This window comes from Sus scrofa, chromosome 11 (genome assembly GCF_054392235.1).
Source record: "Sus scrofa isolate SSC_HxYL_T2T_F1_AM1 chromosome 11, Sscrofa_HxYL_maternal_Yorkshire_Landrace_v2.0, whole genome shotgun sequence".
Taxonomy (NCBI): Eukaryota; Metazoa; Chordata; class Mammalia; order Artiodactyla; family Suidae; genus Sus; species Sus scrofa.
The window spans coordinates 77,458,902-77,479,722 of NC_139393.1; the positions used below are offsets into that span (position 1 = coordinate 77,458,902).

General features: G+C 40.7%; 2 protein-coding genes across 8 annotated transcripts in view; one reads left to right on the top strand and one right to left on the bottom strand.

Annotated features, from left to right (window-relative positions):
- ITGBL1 (integrin subunit beta like 1) overlaps positions 1-10,305 on the top strand; it is a 206,434-nt gene extending 196,129 nt beyond the window's left edge. Inside the window, exons 10-11 of the mRNA XM_005668526.4 lie at positions 6,201-6,314; positions 7,516-10,305. Of these exons, the coding sequence (XP_005668583.2) occupies positions 6,201-6,314; positions 7,516-7,607 (206 nt within the window). The 3' untranslated portion in view covers positions 7,608-10,305. The remainder of the gene's footprint in view (positions 1-6,200; positions 6,315-7,515) is intronic.
- FGF14 (fibroblast growth factor 14) overlaps positions 8,804-20,821 on the bottom strand; it is a 613,169-nt gene continuing 601,151 nt past the window's right edge. For 4 of the 7 annotated variants that reach the window (XM_084982258.1, XM_021065382.2, XM_084982259.1 and 1 more), the window contains 2 exons: positions 18,997-19,195; positions 12,804-14,921 (listed from right to left, as the gene is read on the bottom strand). In XM_084982258.1, coding sequence (XP_084838384.1) covers positions 14,785-14,921; positions 18,997-19,195 — 336 coding nt within the window. In that variant the 3' untranslated portion in view covers positions 12,804-14,784. Of the gene's footprint in view, positions 14,922-18,996; positions 19,196-20,821 lie in introns of all 7 variants that reach the window. The other 3 variants (XM_084982256.1, XM_084982257.1, XM_021065381.2) reach the window with 1 other exon arrangement.

The following is a 20,821-nucleotide window of genomic DNA, read 5'->3' on the forward strand; positions in this document are numbered from 1 at the left end:
GAAGACACAGGGAAGAAAGGGAATTCCTGGAATGATGGAGAGATTCCAGAAGCAGGTGCCCCCACACAGGGGCTGGTGCTTCACCCTTTCCCAAGGCCAGTGCTGCCAGTCCAAGGAGGCTTCCTGACATAATTGCAAAGATAAAATCAGATGGGTGCTGTGACCACATGGGGAGCCAGGAGGAGGGCTGAAAATGGATACAAACATCATCATTTCAATAGAAAACCATGCTCTTGGTTTCCAGGAATTCTGTGCCTGAGACCCATGTTTTCATTGCTCAGGTGAGGGGGTCACACTCTCAATTTACGGCTGTTACAGCAATCAGGCGGTGCCTAAATGAGGTTACAGCAATTACGTTGTGCCCTGTTTGTTCTCCCGTTCAGTTCAATCTTATTCCACGTCCCAAACAAATCGTGTACCCGTTCAGTTCTCAGGTGGCCTCAGCTCCTGGAAACAGTTGGCCTTGGGTTCAAGCTCTATTGGGAGAACCACAAAGGAAGAAGGGGAGATTGAAAGGAAGAGACAAAGGGAAGGAATTGAGGAGGGAGAGAATAATCCAGAAAACAGGGAAGGTGGTAGGAGATGGAATTAACCTGCAAGGAAGAAACAGGAAAGGAGAAAAAACACGATCAGATCAGAATGGAGTGCCCTGTGTATTTAAAAAAAAAAAAAAAAAAAAAGTGCTGATAATGGAATTTTTAGTCTGAATTGGAATTTTTTTTTTTTGAACATAGGTCCAAACACAGTATCACAAAATTTAGGTAGTTGGTTTTCCATCATGGCATTATTCTCAGACTAAGGATACTAGCTTTTCATATAAACTCCACTGAATGAAGACACCATTTGTGTTGAAACATCAGTGTGCTTGTTTGTGTCTGGTAATTTGAAAAACCATCAGTTGTGTGTGAGTATGTATTTATCAGACACACTATCAAATCATTAACAGTGGCTGTAGGCAGGTCGTGGCTGGGTCATGTCCAACTGCATGTGCAGGGAGAAAACGTGGAGCCATGGAAGGGAATGACTGTCGCTGCCTAAATGGAATCTCCTTCAAAAAATAAACATTCACATTAAAGTCATTGCATTCTGAGGAGAGATACTCAATTTTGGCATCATAAATGTAGAAAATGTGAAAGAAAACAAAAACAAAAACAGGTTGACTAAATATTGGCCCAAAGGCATTGTCTCAGAATGAAACAAATCAGAGCAAGGGACTCTCTCTAGTTAATGCATTTTCAAATTGTTTGTTTTGGGTGGTGGACGTCTATCTGTGCATCAGGGAAGAGGTGTAAGCCTATTTGTCTAAATTATGTTGATCCTTCAACAGGTAGAGAGTTTTAAACTCAGAAGGAAATGTGAAAGCTGCCTCGAGGCGGCATGATTTTGAGGTTGGTGTTACGGTGACGCTGGGCAGCAGCTGGCTGGGGGCACCTTTCTTTCTCCCTATTCTGGAAGCTTCCATGTTGGATTATAGAGGAAGAAAGAGGCTATACCTGAGGTCATGGAACTGTGCTCTTGCAGAGCTTGGTGGGGATGCGGAAGTTATTCCTGTCCCCGGGGAGGCCACCACCCACCCCAAGAACCATAAGAAAAGCAGCTCAGGAAACAGACCGGAGGGGCTTCAATGGGGTGGCAGAGGAGAGAAATCCATTCTGCGTTATTTAATCCCGGGCTGTGTGTTTCTGGATGGGGTCTCATGGACGGGCCAGAATTCCTGGATTTTTTTCCCCCTCAAATTTGTAAATGAAAACCACTCTCCCCGGTTCTCACAAAGGAAATCAGAGTCTTTTTCCTTCTCCGAGAAGTACGGGGCAGGTATGAGCAGGGGGCCTGAGATCCCCAGGGTACAGCCCTTAGCAGCCAGGAGCCGGCTGAGCGGTTCCAGCAAAGATCAAAAAATGGGCGCTTCCCAGGAGCTGTGAATAAAGCCGTCACCTCAGGAGATGATGAAGAAATAGCGTTTTATTTCTTTACAAATTTATAGCCAAGACAATAAATCACTCCATAGAAAAATTTAAAACAAGATACATTGTCGTGCCCTTTGAACAGATGGAGTAATGAGTACAGTAGTGAAAACTGCCTGCATGGATGTTGGGTTGCAGCATTTTGTCAGGCTTGATGGACAAAAAAGGAAAGTCCGACTCTACTGATGGGGCAGCTGAAAGGTGCCTCGCCCTGACACTCAGTGGTTTGGGGAATAACCAGGGATGAACTCAGAGCCAGTCTCCCCTAAGCTTAGCTACCTTTGCAGAATCCGTGATTCAATTCATAGGCTGTTTGTTGGTTTGGGGATTTATTCATTTGGATCCAAACATACACAATAACCCCCTTACCCTGCTAACTTCAACCCGGATCTAGGTCACCCCCTTTCATATCCTTAAAGAGGCTGTTGTGTGACAATGGTTGTATTCCATGTCATTCAGTGTCACCCTACACTCTCATGATGGTACATGTTGAGTCCCACGGTATCCAAATTAAGTCCACGGTACCCTGATCACCCATCCTCACCTCCACCTGACTGGCCTTGTTCTCCATCCCCAGAAAAGAGAAAAGGTGGCGCTGGTGCTTCAAAACCTAGCCTTAGCTCGGTGTTCCGTTTGCCTCACCCAGTAGGATTGTCCGGTTAGGTCTCCTTTTTTTTTGAGAAGCACATGACTCATTTTTTGAAACTGTGTGGAAGGTTTGTTTAGTTTGCGTTTTCCTGGGAAAGGCATCACAGGTAGGTAGACAACAAGAGTAGATTGAATCCGATTGAAATCTCAGGTTAATTGTTGTACGTCTCATCTTTGAAGGCAGAAAAATTTCATTTCTGTCCCTTTCTTAAGTCGTAAGGATGCTCTGAAGAAAAATGAGAAAAACGTGGCTGGTTCCCCAGGAATGGAAGCCAGCAAGAAGCACAGAAGGGAGATCAGAGCACAGGTTAGGGTCCTTATACTAAGACAGAAAATAAATGGGTCAGTGATGTTGTGGTCATGAACTTACTACTCCAGACATCCTGCCACAATGGACCAGCTGCTTCCTTTGGCTGGACTGGTTCTCATGCGTGGGAGTGGGGCCTGGCCCGCTGAGCCAACCCTTGACCACTTCTTGGCAGTCCTGAGGCCTGTGTCTGTCTGACAGACTCCTCTGCCCAAGTTTTTCCCTTTCTAGAAACAAGCAAGTTGACCCCCTGATATTGAGGAAAACAGCCGGAGCTCCCCACAACAAAGGTGCTGCCATGAGAGGTCCCGGAGACCATCACACTGTTAGTAGGACATGCTGTGCTAGTCCCAGTTTCACAAGCAGAAGAGTTTGCTACCTCGGAGATGCGCTGAAAATTGACAAACAGGAAAGAACAACACAGCTGGGGAAAATGCTGACCGAGAAAAGCTCCTTTTTCGCAGCACATACCAAAATCAGTTCCCATTTTTCGCTCTAAGTGTTTCAGTGACTAGTAGACTTTCGGAACTGGAATTTACTTGCCAAATGGTCTATTCATATTAACTTTAGCTGAGCTTACCAGTTTTAGGAAAATACTTTGCTATAGCCTGAAGCGAAGCATTCCAGAAGCAAGAGCAGGGATTGCAAGAGTAGCAGGACCAGGGGTAAATTTAAGAAGCTAAATATCCATAGACAGATGAGTGGATAAAGGAGATGTGGCAGAGGTAAACAATGGGATATTACTCAGCCATAAAAAAGAATGAACTAATGCCATTTGCAACAACATGGTTGGATGTAGAGATGATCCTATTAAGTGAAGTAAGACAAAGACAAAGATATGGTGTCACTTATATGTGAAATCTAAAAAAAAAAAAAATGATACAAAGGAACTTATTTACAAAACAGAAATAGACTCAGACATAGAAAACAAATTTGTGGGTACCAAAGGGGATAGTTGGGGGGTGGGGAGATAAATTAGGATGGGAGTTTGGGATTAACAGATACACACTGCTAGATATAAACGAGCTAAACAACAAAGACATACTGTTTAGCCCAGGGAACTATACTCACTATCTTGGAACAACCTACAATGGAAGAGCATCTGGAAAAGAATATATACACATAAATGTATAACTGAATCACTTTGCAGTACACTTGGAACTAATGTAACATTGAAATTAACTATACTTCAGTTAAAAAATAAGAAAAACACAAAATGAAATGTGAATTGTGACAAAATAAAAAAATATTGTAGGCATTACATGAATATCATGGACATAGAGTCATTTACTTACACTGCTTTGTAGAAATAACTTTGGAATGTAAAGGAGATACTATTATAGAAAGAGCAGAAGACAACCAAATTCTTCCAATAATTACTCATGGAAATAAAGCACGAAATATGGTACTTTCTGAAGAAATTTCAATGAAACAGCCCAGGCGTTTTTTGTTTGCAGATCTGTTGCTAACCATTTACTACATGAATGGTTGGTGAACATTTCCATGCCTAGAAATTTGAGAGAAAGTCGTCAAAACTTGGATAAATAAATTTCTAAAATAAGGCAGCACTGTACCTGGATGAGACCAAAAGGAGCCACGGTCCCTCACGGAGCCGGAAGCCCCGCCCCCTCCCCCCCCACCCCACATGGTTCATAAGCCACCATCGGGCTGTCTGTCACTCATCAGAACTGGGGATTGGCCAGATTTTGTTGGAGGGCGTGCAGATAGATCAATTGAGACCTTCAGGAAAGCAAGTCAGGACTCAATGAAATCATGCTGTTGTTAAACGAGGACTTAGTGAATGCAAACACAGCGCTCAGCACCTCGCTAGTTCTAGCAGTTTCCATGATATGAAATACTGCCTAGTGTTTAATGCTCAAGATACGTTTATACAGGTCCTTTCCTGATTCCGTGATACAAGGAAATCCCTCTCTCCGGCCGCTTGACTCACTAGGTTCGTTAACTCATTTTTCAAACGCTGTGTTTCGTGGCACCACTGATCATTGATTCCTGCCCCCTCCCAATATATTTTGAACTTACTAAGTCTGGAACTTTGTTAAGTAGGTCAGAGTGCCTTTTTCTACTTCCCAATCTCTCTCTTTTTTTATACATAATGATTTTTTGTTCCCATTATAGCTGATTTACAGGGTTCTGTCAATTTACAATCTCTTAAGGTGTTTTTTTTTTTTTTTTTTTTTTTTTGGACCAGAACAATTTAGACATAAGCATCTTCTGTTAAAAGGAAAACACGTTTGAAAAGAATAACCATCCAAGGCAATAGAAGGACGGGAAAGGTCCTTTCATGTGTTTTTTCTTTAACGTTGTCTTCACTGGGGCTGTAGATGCCGTTTTGCCATGTGAGGGTTTTCTCAGCCCATCATGTGAAGACTTTTAGACGGAGAGAACTTTCTTCCTTTTGTGACACCGTTTGATTCAAACACTTTCTTTTCTTTTAAATACATGTAAATAATTAATAAAATTATTTCTCAGCAAACCAAAGAGGAGGTTTGTAACTATTTACATTAACTAAATAATTGTTTACATTACGTAATTATTTACATTAATTAAATAATTACTTAGAAGAGAGGAAATGGGCAAAGTAACGGAAAATGTGGTTGGACCTGGAGCCTCCTAAAAGATGAACCTTTTGGGGGGATTGGAGTTACCCTTGGTCACAGTAACAAATCCTGAGACGATCTGATAAAGCGAATATACATGAATTATTATGTGTGTATTTTGAGCACTTTAAAGAGCTACCCAATATGCAGGCATGTCCCTCTTGTAAGAAAATCATGTAAACAAAAATCCAGAATTATAACCACAAGAATTTAGTAGTTCTTTTCATTATTAAATGCATCGCCACTTGATAGAAGTTGCTTTTCGAGTCCTTACAAAAAAACAAAAACAAAAACAAAAAAAAACCGCACTGTTAAAGCATGATTCAATTCAAATAAAAAATCTATTTTTGAACACCTTTTTGGAAGGCCGTCTATTAACAGCAACCGCGTTTGGCTCTCATTGACATTTCAACCAGGCTGGGCCACGGAGCATTTGCTCAAGACTAATTGCAACTGTCTGGATCCGTAATGAAGCCTCTCCTGGATAACCTTTAGGAATGGCTGTAAGTAAGGCTCCCCTCTGAGCCACTGGCTATTCAACACAGTTTTCCCTCTGGAAGACAGGTGATTGGAAGCCTATTGTCGCTGCATTGACGATATTCTCTTCTGGACGGCACCCTTTAGTTACGTGGTGACAGCCAGTCGTGCCCTTTGTGATTTCAGGTTCTTGTCACTGTGGAAAGTGCATTTGTTCTGCAGAAGAATGGTATATTTCAGGAGAATTCTGCGACTGCGATGACAGAGACTGCGACAAGCATGATGGGCTCATTTGCACAGGTGCAGTATTGACCTACGCTAATTGCTCTATGTCACACTTGGCAATAAAGAGAAATGACACCTGCTGCGTACCGCTGCAGATGCCTGGGCAGGAGAGCTGCCATGGAATCAAGGGCCAGTTCTTAATATGAAGTCAGGACAGAGGGAGAGTGGGCATTGGGGAATACGCACTGGCACGATCCCCCAGCACAGAATTCAAAAGAATGGACCTACTCTCTAGCACAGGAAAATCCACTCAGTAACTATATGGGAAGAATGGTTATATTTATACATATAACTGATTGACTTTGCTGCCTCCCTGAAACTGATGCAACATTGTCAGTCAACTACATTCCCATAAAAACTTTTAAAAATCATACGAAAATAAAGTGACCAAAACAAAATGCATGAAGCCAAATTATACGACTGATGAGAAGCTTCCACAGAGTAGCCACCTCCCTCACCTCACACACAGGCAGTTATATATTGAAAAGAGAAAGTAATTCTCTTGACAGCCATCTTCCTTTGAGGCTGGTGTAGGGAATGGCATATTATCTTAAGCAAGACCCAATGACCCCGAGTTCAAAGGAGGCTGGTGTGTTGGTTGTTTGCAGGGAGCGAGTTTGTGTGTGTTGCGGGTGTGAGCGGATGAAAAAGACTTCGCAGTGTAACAGCTACTGCTGTCCCAAGTTATCGAATCCTCCTACTCGGTTATAAGATACATCTGCTTGAACAAGTTACAGAGGAAGAGAGACGTGTGTTTGTTCCTCTTGCTTCCAGTTCAGAGTAAAAGAGGAAGGTCTGTGTGTGTCATTAAGTAGACATTGACTGGCCATCCCCCCTACACAAGGCTCTCCTAGCTGATTCCTCAGCTTGTCTCCTTCTATGTCAAGGGACTTTATGGTTTTTAGCATTTGTCCCTAAGTCAGACATAACCTGATCTCCACAGGAAAACAAGATTAGGACATGGAAGCCACCTGCATACAGGATGGTCACTATTAGATGCTACACAGATGATGGCATCAAGTAGATGCCATTGTGTGAAAAGTCAGATTTCCCATAGCTGGTTAACGAGATAATGATAGGATCTACGGAATAGAATTAGAAAATCTGTAGAGGATGAGAGAAATGGTTTTGGGTACGAACAACTAGGGGTTATAATAACGTATATTAACTTGATGTGTTTCGCTCGTGATAATGACTCTCGAGTATTTTATTGCAGGGAATGGAATCTGTAACTGTGGAAACTGCGAATGCTGGGATGGATGGAACGGAAATGCGTGTGAAATCTGGCTCGGCACAGAATATCCTTAACAATTGCATGGCAGAGAACTGGATTCTTATTTTCTTAGACCATTAGAACATATCAATGCAGAGGAAACCATGTATAATCACCACTAGGACAGGTCAAACAGACGATTGTATGTTTTTCTATTTCTGAATGCCTGAAGGAAATCTTGGGTACCCATTAAAAATGAGTTTAGCAAATCATTTTGTAAATAACGCCAGAAAGAATATTTTTCTACCATCATTTACATCTATTATTCTCAACAGGGGCCACTTTGCCACCCAGAAAACCTTTGGCAATGTCTACAGACAATTTTGATTGCCACACTGGGTGGGGTGGGAGGAGGTGAGAGGGCGTGCTATGGGCATCTGATGGGTAGAGCCCAGAGATGCTGCAAACATCCTATGGTGCACAGGACAGCCCCCACAACAAAGAATCATGTGACTTTAAATGTCAATAGCACCTTGAGTTGAGAAACACTGAATTACATGGTTGTTAGAAATGCACATTTCTGTACGAGAAAGACCATGTTAGAATCTAAGGAATTACCCTCACATAAATCCATTACTCATATTTTGCCAGGATTCCATATCCCTCAGTGTTTCATATGGAGACACGGGGTGTACAAACACACACGGCATATGAAGATGGGGCAGAAACTACATCACCAGTGCTTTGGGAAAAAAAAAAAAAAACAGTCATTTTAACCATTAAATCATTTGTCTGGTCCCACCTTAAACTCACACACAAAAAAAGGCTCTCAAGATGAAGGGAGATACTATGAAAAATGTACAATTCAACATTTTTAATAAATAGTGATGTTAAGTTGTTTATACTCTGTGTCAGTATATATTTATCTGCTGGTGATTAACCCCAAAATGAATTGCTCTTTAGGGAATATCCATTTTCTGTTTCTAGAACATTCTTAAAAACTGGGCAGGGAGTTACATGTACAAGAAATCTGATTTTTCCTGTTTAAACTCCTTCATGGTAGCTTGCCTTTTAAAAAGCCAATGTATAGTTAGATATATGGTGGGCCTGAAATACATACTCCCTTCCCTTAAAAGACTCATTCACATGAGAATACATTGCCTACTGGAAAGGCAGGGTCATGCAGGGTAGTCAAGAAGGATACTATGATAAAAAGTCTCAAAAGCTCAGAGGATTTTTTTTTTAAATCCAGAAATGGCTGCAATAGAAATTACAAGTATTCACTCAATAATAAGAACAAAATGTTTATTTTCTTAATGGTGAAATTCTGCTCTGTATGAAATTCACATTGAATTATGAAAATGTACAATAATTCAGACTTCCCTTACATATGTACAGTTAAGTCTACTTACACATATTAGTTTCGGCAACCTTTAATTATTTAGAGCTAATAAAAACCCCACTTTTTTTTTCTAAATGTGATTCATATTTTGTAAAATCCTAGAATAATGTAACAAAATCATTTCCATATTGTTTAAGATGAAAATTTTTACTTGGAAATTTTACTTGATGATGTAAATATTCTAGAGTCGTGGCTTGGACCTTTATAAGTCAGATCACCCAAAATAAGGAAAATATGCATCTGCTGAGTTACTTAAAAATTTAATATTTAAAATTATTTAAGAGAAACTTGAACTGATGTTGATTTTTATAGTATTAATAGCAATAGCGTTCTCATACTTTAAGAGAATTATAAAATTGTCATCTCGATCCTGAGATCAGGGAGTGCAACCATATGAATTGTATCTTTAAGTGTGTCAGTTGAGATATGAGTTTTCGTAAAATAAGGGAACTATTAGCAGTCAAGAAATAATACAGGTTATAGTCTTTCCGCTTCTCTAAACATTTTGAGCCTCCGACAACTCTATGATCCTTGTTCAGGTGCAGTTTTGATGACTTATTTGGTGATGCACAGACATTGGAATTCATTACCTTACTCGGCCTTCTTAATACAAATGACTTTCACCTTACCCTCTTGCAGAGCTCTGCTTTCGAGAAAGGACCAGACAGTAGATACTTTAGATTTTGTGGGCCACATACATTCTGTTGCAAATTCTTGTTTGTGCTTTATACTTATAAACTGAAAAATAAACATAAAAACCTCACTCTGAGCTCCTGGGCCATAAGAAACGATTACCAGCAGGGTGTGGCTTGTTAGCTGAGAGTGGTTCACCAGCCTCTGCTGTTCCGGAAGTATCCCCTCGTTTCCGGTCTCATCGTGGAACCCTAGGTATGTTGTATTTTTCTTATAATTCTCTGGATTACCCCTTTTAATTAACAACTACAACAGAAGTGTTGCTCTGTTTATAGTTGCATGTAAGAAAAAATGTCTTCAGCATTCATGTTTTTTAAGAAAACGTTTATATATGGAGAAATGGCTGTACTAAGAAGTTCAAAAGATGACTTGTCCAAATTTTTTGACAAAGCTGAAACTATATTACCGCTCTATTCAAGGGTTCATTTAGCTATGAATTGTTGAAGCAAAACAATTATAGCATAAGTAACATGTTACCTAAACTCTAATGAATATTTTTCTTTTAAAACAATTTTTTTTTTACCTCTTTCTGTCTGCTATAACAGTTCTTGTGTCTGTGTTAATGTGTGGTTTTTGTCTCTAGTAATGCAAGCATCAATAGATCTATTACAAAGTGATTTAATTTACATGTTTAAGTTGAAGAAAAAAATAAACATAGTTACATGTAAATACATAAATTCTACCCTTCTTAAATGTGACTCTGTACTTGGACTTTTGATTCTATTGCTAAGACAGAAACTCCCTCTTAAAAAAAGACAGGACAAGAACAAACTTGTAATTGGTGGAGAGGAAATGTGCAAATTTCATTGACTTGTTCAAGTTGGTTGGACATTTTGGTGGGAATAATGTCAACTGGAAAAGATGCAACAAGTTTGCAGGTAGTTTTGGCACCAAGCCACTTGCTTGGCAAACCATTGCTGAGGAATTCTTTCATAAAGGACTTTTCAATAAGAATCTACTAACATCCTAGGACCTAAAAGGAGAATCCTTGTATCCCATTGTCTCCCTGGACTCTAAGCTAATCTAGGTTCCTCAGCACATTGGAAAGAGTGGCCTCCATGATCTCAAGTGCAAACACAACGTGGGTGATTAGACCAAATGGCAGAGAAAGCCTGGAAAAAACAAAACCAAAACATAACTCCGCCTTTGTTTGTAGACTCACTATCAAACCTTGGAAACCCTACTCGGTATTCAGAATAGTCCACACACCCTGTGTGCCCCTTTCTAAGCTAAGAACACTATGCTATGAAATGTATTTTACTCTAAAATAGCACAAGTCACATTTGGGGATTGACATGCCTGGGTTTAGCTCAACAGTTTTCCTGGATATAGTCTTGTTCTGAATTAACACTGAAAATAATGTTAATTATTGTTGATTCCTTCTAAAATGGATTTCTTAGTCAATCTGGTATTTCCTTCAAATGTTTTTGTGTTTTTTGTTTTGGTTTGGTTTTTTGGCCATGCCATGTGGAAGTTCTGGGGCCAGGGCTCAAACGTGCACCGGGGCAGTGGCAATGCCAGATCCTTAACCCATTGAGTCCCCAAAGGAACTCTCTGCTTCACATGTTAATTCTCCCTCTAATATTAGGGAGAAAACTTTAAATGAAGTGATATGCGTCTAACTTAAAAAGCAAGAAGTTTTGTTTTGCTTTTTAAGAAAGAACCAACTCTGTTATTGGTCATCTTGAAAACATCTGTCTTAGCGTGCTAGGCATTCCTTAGGCAACTGGCCAGGTGTGATAAACTCTTCTTACTCTCCAAGAGGCAAACAATTAGAAGGACTGCAGCAGGAGTCTTGGGGGTTCATCCTAGAGCTCCTGAAGCCAGTCCCCATAACACTCAGGGCAAGCTAACATTTAGATCAAGAATCTTGAAATTCTCTAAGATTTGCAATGAAATGACGCTTCCTTCCATTGTACTCTTTATATAGACTGGACCATTTGCATCTCTTCTATAATTTCCGTAAGTGAAGTTGTAGCAAAATATTTTAGAAGAAAAACTTATAAGAAAATAAATATGGTGTCGCTTGACATGTCCAAACAATTCACATTCCAGAGCATTGTTGAGGAATGGGTGACGCCGTCAAATCAGTAGGAATAACCCTCCCACACCAGAGAGGCATGCAAAAGGAATATGCTATCGGAGAGACACAATAAAACTGACATATGTACATGGAGGTACAGAACCCATGGTGGTCGCTAAATACAAATGGATTCCATCAGATTTACTGTACAGAACACCAACGATGACAGACTGCAGTTAGTAACAGCAAACTTAATATTTGAGGGGGGAAAATGTGGAGTCTTACCCGGAAAAATTGCAAGAGAGGTATCATCAAAGAGCTAAAATTTTCTTTGGTATGTAAAGGGGGGGGGATTGAATTTGCCAACTTATTTACAGGACAGTTCTCTGTATTTGTGATGCAATGCCATTTTGTTACATAAAGTTGTCTGATGTTTTTGAATATGCCTTCATATAAATATTTTATTCAATATGTTGTATTTATAAATACAACAACTGATATTAAACACAGAAATGGTACAATGCAGACAGACTCTTTGTATGTAGATTGAGTAATTCACACCAACAGGTCTTACTACACAGGTCCTACGACATGCAGTTCATCAGCGCTGCCCTCATTCCATGTGACAGGTCAGACCAGACACAGAGGGAATGATCTAACTAAATCACAAATAACAAGGACCCCTCGGCACTATGTCTAAACATATATTAGAAGAAAGCATTTTGACATCCTTTCATAGGGATAAATGCCCTTATAGACAACTCATGTAGAAAACAAAACAGAGCTACGTTTACTGAAGTAGCCATCATTTACAAAAATAAATCTGGGAATTTTAACCGATAAACAAGCTTGCAGGAGAAAAAGAAACCAGCAAGTAGGGCTGATTCCCCAAAACATATAGGTAGGGGTGTGTGTGTGTGTGTGTGTGTGTGTGTGTTGGGATAAGCGATGTCCGAGGCTGCCTAATTGGAATTTCAAGATGTTATTCAGAGTTTGCCATAGATGACGGATTACATGTTTTCCCTAAACAATTGGTTAATGAAATCCATCTAACTTAGCCTGTTAAAAAATAATAGGCTTTAAAATGGTGTAACAAGAAATCCAGAGAGGTCAAAAGAATCATTTTTGTTGGATTTGTCCTTTAGCATTGTCGACAATAAATCTACTCAAATGTTATGCTAACTTTTTATTTATTAAAGTGGAATTCAATATGAAAATGAAATAAGCATAAACAGGTAAATGGATAGTAAATCTTTAATCAGCTAAGCAGGCCAAAATTTTTAAATGCTGGGCAAGGGCTGTCATGGAGACTTAGGAAAGCAGTGACAAAATAATTTCCCAGTAAGTACAGTGCAGATGGGGGAAGATGGCGACCGGGGTCATCCTTCCACGTGGAAACAGTAACAAGAGGCCAGTACATTGATCCCACATAGAGTTTTCTATAAATGAGGTTCAGTTTGGTCTCCATGAACTCTTCTGAGGAGAAAACACTGAAAGGTATTAAGTATCCAGAGTTAACAAATAAATTTCCAAACAGTTTTGTACTGAACATTTTGCAACGCTATATCCAATACTGAACATTTTGCATGGTTTCTTCACTGTGTAATCAACGAGTCATGGACTTTCTTAGTCGTTGTCTTCCCTAAGCTCAGACTTCAGCAGCATTAAATTCAAAAGTGAAGAAAGCAAAATAAGACAGAAGGGGGGAAAAAAATCAGATGGACCGCACACCTGATGTTTGAATGTGGTGGTTTGCCTTTATTTGTATCTAGAATAATTCAACAGACTGCATTCTGAGATCATGGCAAGGCACCTCTAAGTCAGCCATCGGGCCACAGGGGCCCAAGAAGCTGGGTTAGAGGTATGGACTGGTGAAATACACAGTACCTGACTCAGCATGCTGAGCTAAAAAAAGTAGTTTTTTCCTAATATGTCCAGTTTAAAAACTTGTCGTTAAACACCAAAAAATATTAAAGTCTAATTTATAACTAACGTTTGCATCGCTGCTGAGAAAAGAACACAACAGCCGCCTTGCCCATGCTCTGCTGAGTATGAGTGGAACACAGCCAAACCCGGGGATGGCATTAAGTTGGGTTCATTAAAAACGGGAAGGATATGATCTGAGATGGATTTAGGGAGCGCAATTCTTGTAGGTTGTAATTACTGATTTTTCTTTTTTTTTTTTCCCCTTTTTTCCAAATAATGAGGATTTCATAGATGAAAAATGAACCTTAATCAGGCCTACAAGGCCTACAGAGTTCTTTGGACCCACTTTTCTCAAAAACCAGTGGGTCTTGCTCGCTGGGCAAGGCAAATGTTACCATTACCAGTAAGCTTGTGATATGTATAAAACACACACACACACACAAAGGAACGAGAGGCGGGTGCCAAACTCAGCTCATAGGGCACGTCCCATGACTGGGTTTGACCCCGTGTGTCGCCCCGGCCATGCCGGCCCCTGGGGCCCTGTATCTGCTACTGGGTAGAGCGTATATGTGTGTTTAATCAATAGTGTGAGCCAGAGACAACCCTCGGAATCTTTCTAGATGCAATTTGGAATTCTAGGTTTGGAAGGCTTTCTGTTTCCCTGATCGCTCTCCGAACCAAGCCAACCGCGACAGGTAAGAGTTAGAGGAACACGGTCCCTGCAAAAGGTCACAGACAGTGGAGCCAGCAGCCCTGTGAAAACGGGGAGAAGAGAAATCCATAATAGCACAGGTTTACAGCATCTAACTAGAAATTACTCAAGAGTATCTGGGTGCTACAAAATCGAACTTAAAACACATGGATTTCGCCGAAACAGGACTCAAAAAGGAATATGGGTAGCTGTCAGCAGGCAAGGTATCAAGTGTACTTGTGAAATATGTCATTCACATGAAGTGTCACAGTCACAGAAAAGATATTAAAAAGGCATTCCATATCTGGTAGGGCATTCCATGGTCTGAGTTGAGCTGGTTGTCCAGGTGTCTTCTTGTTGTGGGGGGCGCCACGCGTTGAGATTTATCCACTCGCAACCAAGAAGTTCGAGGCAGCGGGGAGCAAGCCTGAGCTCACCTCCGGCTGCTCCTCCGCCACGGGAGCAGCAATGTCTGGCAAGGAGAAATCACTCAACGGTGCTCGGGGCGAGAAAGTCACAACACCTGTGAGGGTCTGGCTATGTCGTCTTGCTTTTGTTGACTGGTTTGCCTCCATTCATGATCGCGGACGCGCTTGTGCTTTTACTCGGCGTCACCCCGGCCTTCGGGACCGTTTCTCCGACGTCATGCAAGGATGGTTCTCGGTACATGGCAACTGGGGGCGGGGGGGAGACAGGAGATGGAGATGTTACCGCGTTGGGTTCACGCACAGACCTCGGCTGTTTGCTCCGTCCTGGTTTCCCGGAAGTCAGGCAACCCCCCCCACTGGGGAGGGAATTCCTGTTTTAAAGCGGTTAAAACCCAACCCCCCAAACAGAAGATGCTACCTCCTGTGCCTTCTCTGGTTTGTGTCTCCAGAATACGCACGTGGGTGCGCCTGGATTTTTGTCTAGAAGAGAAGGTTTAAATGGAAGATGCGGACACACAGACCTACCCACCCACAGGAAGTATGAGGCATTAACCCTTCTCCTTGTTCAGCAATAAATACACCAACTTCTCTTCCACCGCACACTGTCAGCGCTTGGACCCATTCTTCCTCATCTTTTCCACTCTAGATATTTACTCCCCTAGGTCTTAACTCATTTTTCTCTCAGATGGTTCAAAAGCAACAAAGTTACACTGCTGTCGGCTTCAAAGCCAGACACAGCAGTGACAAAGAACTGGCTTAAGTCAGGGCCTTCTGGAGATCTCACAAGCAAGGAAACCCTTAAATAACTGAAGACAAGTGTGGAGCATTTTATATTTTTATGCCTCATTTTCAGATATAATAGTAAAAATCTGGAAGTGACGTCCTACAAGGCAGAAGTGCAGAATGGCTAGAGGGGAAGTGGGAACAAGCTCCGAGGCAGCTCTGGGGAGTTGCTTGGGAAGTGTCTGGTGACTTCATTAATCACAATAGGTCATATGGCTATTAGAAAATGATTCCGGGGAATCCTGGGAAAGAACATTTCAGAATGACTGATGCTCGGAGAAAACTAGCTGAATTAAAATCCTCTGTCATCAGAAATACAACTGAATTCGAGCTGCCCACTTTGCTTTGTAGGCTATTGAAAGTGTTATCATATTTCATGAAGAGACCTTATGCTTGGTTGGGATGAACCACGATATGCATCCTCAGTGTTCAAGGTGGTCCGATTTTACCTTGTTCCTTTTTCTTTTTAGGGCTGCACCTGTGGCATAAGGAAGTTCCCAGGCTAAGGGCTGAATCGGAGCTACAGCTGCCAGCCTACACCACAGCCACAGCCACCTGGGATCCAAGCTGTGTCTGCCACCTGCACCATAGCTCATGGCAATGCCAGATCCTTAACCCACTGAGCGAGGCCAGGGATCAAACCTACATCCTCATGGATACGAGTCAGATTCGTTTCTGCTGCGTGGAACTCCCAGATTTTACCTTTTGCACATGTATCACATGATTCTTTAGCAGCACACAGACTTTGAAGGGCACGTGTACATCAGATTTATAGGAAACAATTTGGCAAGGTAGTAAAAGAGATAAATCCATATTCTGGATGCATCTTCCACTCCCTCATTCCAATGGGAGACGATAGCATCAGAGCATTAACCTTGATTGTCTAAGCAGTGAAGTTGTGTAGGAAATATGAAGGCCCCAGAGCATCAATAATTAATGAAGAACCTAATTTGTCCTAACACTTTCAGTGCTATACTTTACATCCTGCATGGGTTTGAAAAGTTAGAAATTCATTTTCCTCTATCAATTACATTATGTGATAACCTCTGTCTTTATAATAATACCCCCCTTAATTGTCTTCAGAATACTTCTGTCTGCATTATTTGCAAATACTGTTTCTCTCTTCTTCACATATACATAAATACGCTACAAACACATATACACACAACTGTTCCGTGTGTGATTAAAATGCAGAGTGATACTATTACAGCACATCTTTAGGATCTCAGATGTTTCCTGCAAGATATACCACCTAGCTAATTTCCAGATTTTGCCTCAGTTAGGAGACATAAAGTCCCTTTTGGTTCTTATTACATTTATGCAGTTAAGAGTTCAGGTTTCAGAAATGTAGTTAATTCTTAACCATCCATATGCTTATAAAATTAATGTAAAGAGAGAAAGCAAAGATGATAAACTCAGATTTTTATAGATGGACTTAGTTTTTAAAATTTTCACTTGCAGGACTTCCTGTTATGGCTCAGTGGTTAATGAACCTACTAGTATCCATGAGGACACGGGTTCAATCCCTGGCCTCACTCAGTGGGTTAAGGATACAGCATTGCCGTGAGCTATGGTGTGGGTTGCAGATGTGGCTCGAATCCCATGTTGCTATGGCTGTTGTGTAGGCTGGCAGCAGTAGCTTTGATTTGACCCCTAGCCTTGGACTCTCCATGTGCTTTGGGTGTGGCCCTAAAAAAAAAAACAAAAAAAAAAACCAATTTTTTTTTCCAATTGCATTTGAACATTGGTGGGTCTGCTGGTCTCAAAAAATCACTTAAAACAGTAAAGTCAAATCATAGATATGTCATTTGGGAAGAACAGAGAAACTCCAATTTCCAATTTTTAGTCTCATTTGCCTTATGCTCTATCATATAATGAGAAGAATTCACTCATATTTCAGATTCGGGCATAATTTTTCCTTTCCTAGATGAGCCCTGATGGTTAACTGTTTAGGTTTCAATGACTTGTTCTAGAGGAAAATTTCATTAAGAGTAGAAAAAAGTCAATATCACTGAAATTGTAAACATTGTATTAACCAACAAGAGTGGTTTCCCAAACTTAGGCAGACTAAAAGCTGAATTATGTATCCGCAGATAATAATTAACTCGCAATATTTCAAATTATCTTATTCTTACATAGCAAATACAGATTTTAAAACCTGTATGCATTTTATCTTGATGGTTAAGGCTCTCCTGTAGGAATAAGAAAAAGAAATATCAAACTATCTAAGATAGCTTCAAGTGTCTAGTTATTGTAGGTCTTATTTTCTGCAAAAGGTAAATGTAAGAACTTGAATAGAAAATACTTTTGAAAAACCTCAATATGAATTTCATTTGGTAGTTCTCAAACAAATGTTATATATCAAATGACACTTTCAGTAGAATCCTTAATGAGAAATGTGCAGATGTTTCTGATGAACAAAATTAACAAAATTTTGTAGCATATCATCTTTGGAAATCTGATCAAAGCAAATGTGAAGGTTTCACTGTTGACAGGTGAATGCAAAAGAAGATCAAGCCACATTTGAATTTACTCAGCAATTGCTCAGTTTTGAAGGGAGGTATTTAATACTAACAAGTTCTTTATTTATTTTTTATTATTTTTATTTTTTGTCTTTTTGCCTTTTCCAGGGCCACTCCCACGGCATATGGAGGTTCCCAGGCTAGGGGTCGAATCGGAGCTGTAGCCGCTGGCCTATGCCAGAGCCACAGCAACGCGGGATCCGAGCCGCGTCTGCAACCTACACCACAGCTCACGGCAACGCCAGATCGTTAACCCACTGAGCAAGGGCAGGGATCAAACCCGCAACCTCATGGTTCCTAGTCAGATTCATTAACCACTGAGCCACGGCAGGAACTCCAACAAGTTCTTTAAAGGCCAAGTTATTTACAAGTTCTTTAAAGGCCACGTCATTTCCTGGGATTATACTAAATCACAGGATGTGGTTACTTTCAGCCAGATAATAACAAAATGGGCAAATACTCAAAAATTCCATAGCACTCAAAATAGGGTTTTTCTAATACACCTCCTGTGACAATCAGAGATTTATAATGTCATTACAGATTAAAAATTTTAATTAATTGATTTAAAGTATTTAGGGACTAGAAAGATTGGGGCAATGAGGATTTGAGACAACAGAAGTGAGTTGAGAGGGCATTTTTAAATAATGAAAAATATGTGTATGTGTACATATATATATACATAATGTACACACATATACATATATATAGTAAAGAATACAAATCTTTTTTTTTTTTTTTGGCCTTGCCCACGGCATGTGGAAATTCCTGGGCCAAGGATGGAAATTATCACAGCAGTGACAAAGCTAGATCCTTAACCCGCAAGGCCACCAGGGAACTCAGAGTGTTTAACTCCTAACTGCATAACTTCGGGAGACATCTGTGGAGTCACCACCCAGATCAAGATCAAGAACATCTCCAGCTTTCCAGGAGGGTTCCTCGTGGCCACAGGAGAGCCATCGACGTGAAAGAGAAATGTGCAATAAATCTGAGAAGCGTAGTGCACACCCGACACTCACCTTCCAATGGCTTGGGTAGAAAATGAGCTGCTGGTTTGGTTTTCTTTACTCTGTTTCCTTTCATAACTTGACCTTCCTTATTCAATCCCAAAAACCAGGCTCTACCAGATTCCTGTTGTCTGTATAGCATAGATGAGTAGATAACGTAATAGTTTTCAAAAACAGATTCTTTAAACTTGCATTCAGGGGTAAAAAGTTCCTGTTGAGAGAAAAGGAAGAAATGAAAGTGAGAGGAAGGAATGGGAGCTTCCCTGTGTTTCCTTTTGCTCTTCCAGAATTCCTCCCCTCCCCCATGATGGCCAGTGAGTCCGTCCTTGGGCCAGTGGCGATGTCCAGATGTATGTATCTTTCCCTGCAGGCACGAATAGACCATACAATGTTATCAATGTACAGTGAACAGAGAGGAAGCTGCTACTTTGAGGGGAAAAAAAAATATATATATATAGGCAAATGTCTGGGTATCCTTTAATTAGAAAATTGAAGACCAGAGCAAACCCAAAATAGTTTCACTTGAACAGAATACAGTTCAACCAGAGTGCAACCAGAAACAGCACGAGAGGGTAGCATCCCATAGTCACAATACACCAAACAAAAATAAAATATATATCGAAGGCATTTGCTGACCTATTTTCAATATTTATAGGGATCATGACACGATACACTAAGAGTTGCCAGATGTTCATGGGCTCACTGATAACGCAAGGTGATACGTTTTACCAACAAAGAGACAAACTGACATCTCAAACTAAAACCCTGACAATCAGCTGGCACACAAACTAGCCCCTGGAGCTGAGGCCGGGTGTCATGTAAGCTGGTCACAGTGACAGGAGCTGAAAGTAATGACCTGACCTCATGGTCTGGAGCCCCCTTGGAACTCCTGAAAAGACACATTGACAGAAGCCCTCACTAAAATACACCCAGCATTTTTGGAAAGAATCTGATGAGTTAAATGCCACGACTTGCAGCGCTGTGATCTATTTCGATTGATGAATGACGCAAAGCTTGCGACTTTATGATTATCATTAATGACACCAGTGTTCAGAAGTGAGTTTTCTATGCTTCTAAAATTTAACCCACAAAGGCCTTTCTGAGAGACCTCTGTTTAAAGTGATTTAAAAATACAAGCTTCCTAGCTACAGACCATGGAAGTCACTAGTTTTTGTGGCTCCTTTCAATAAAATCTGCACTGTGTGCTCCCATATTTATGAAATACACAGCGAAACAGAGCTTTCTGGTCATTGATCTTTTTAAAAATATCGCATACTTAACATTTATTTGTACCTTAATAGGTTTTTATGACTGCAAAAAATAGTAACTTTTGTTTTTCTTTTTAAAAAGTTATTTTGTATGCACATCTTGAAAAACACACCCTTTAGGGGCGACAAAAATAAAACCTTTAAGCGTTCAAGCTCTGCTAATCCTAATGAGGAATGTGACATCATTGCCTGTAGAAATTCTTTCAGTATTTCCCATGAGAGTCAAGTATCAAATGGTGTCTCTTGCGGGATACAATTTATTCACAGTGCACCCCACTTTTTTTTTTTTTTTTTTGTCTTTTTGTCCCTTTTAGGGCCGCACCCGCGGCATATGGAGGTTCCCAGGCTAGGGGTCGAATCAGAGCTGTAGCCGCTGGCCTACACCAGAGCCACAGCAACTCGGGATCTGAGCCGTGTCTGTGACCTACACCACAGCTCATGGCAACATGGGATCCTTAACCCACTGAGCAAGGCCAGGGATCAAACCCATGTCCTCATGGATGCTAGTCGGGTTTGTTAATCACTGAGCCACGACGGCAACTCCCCCCACAACGTTAATTCACTGCAAG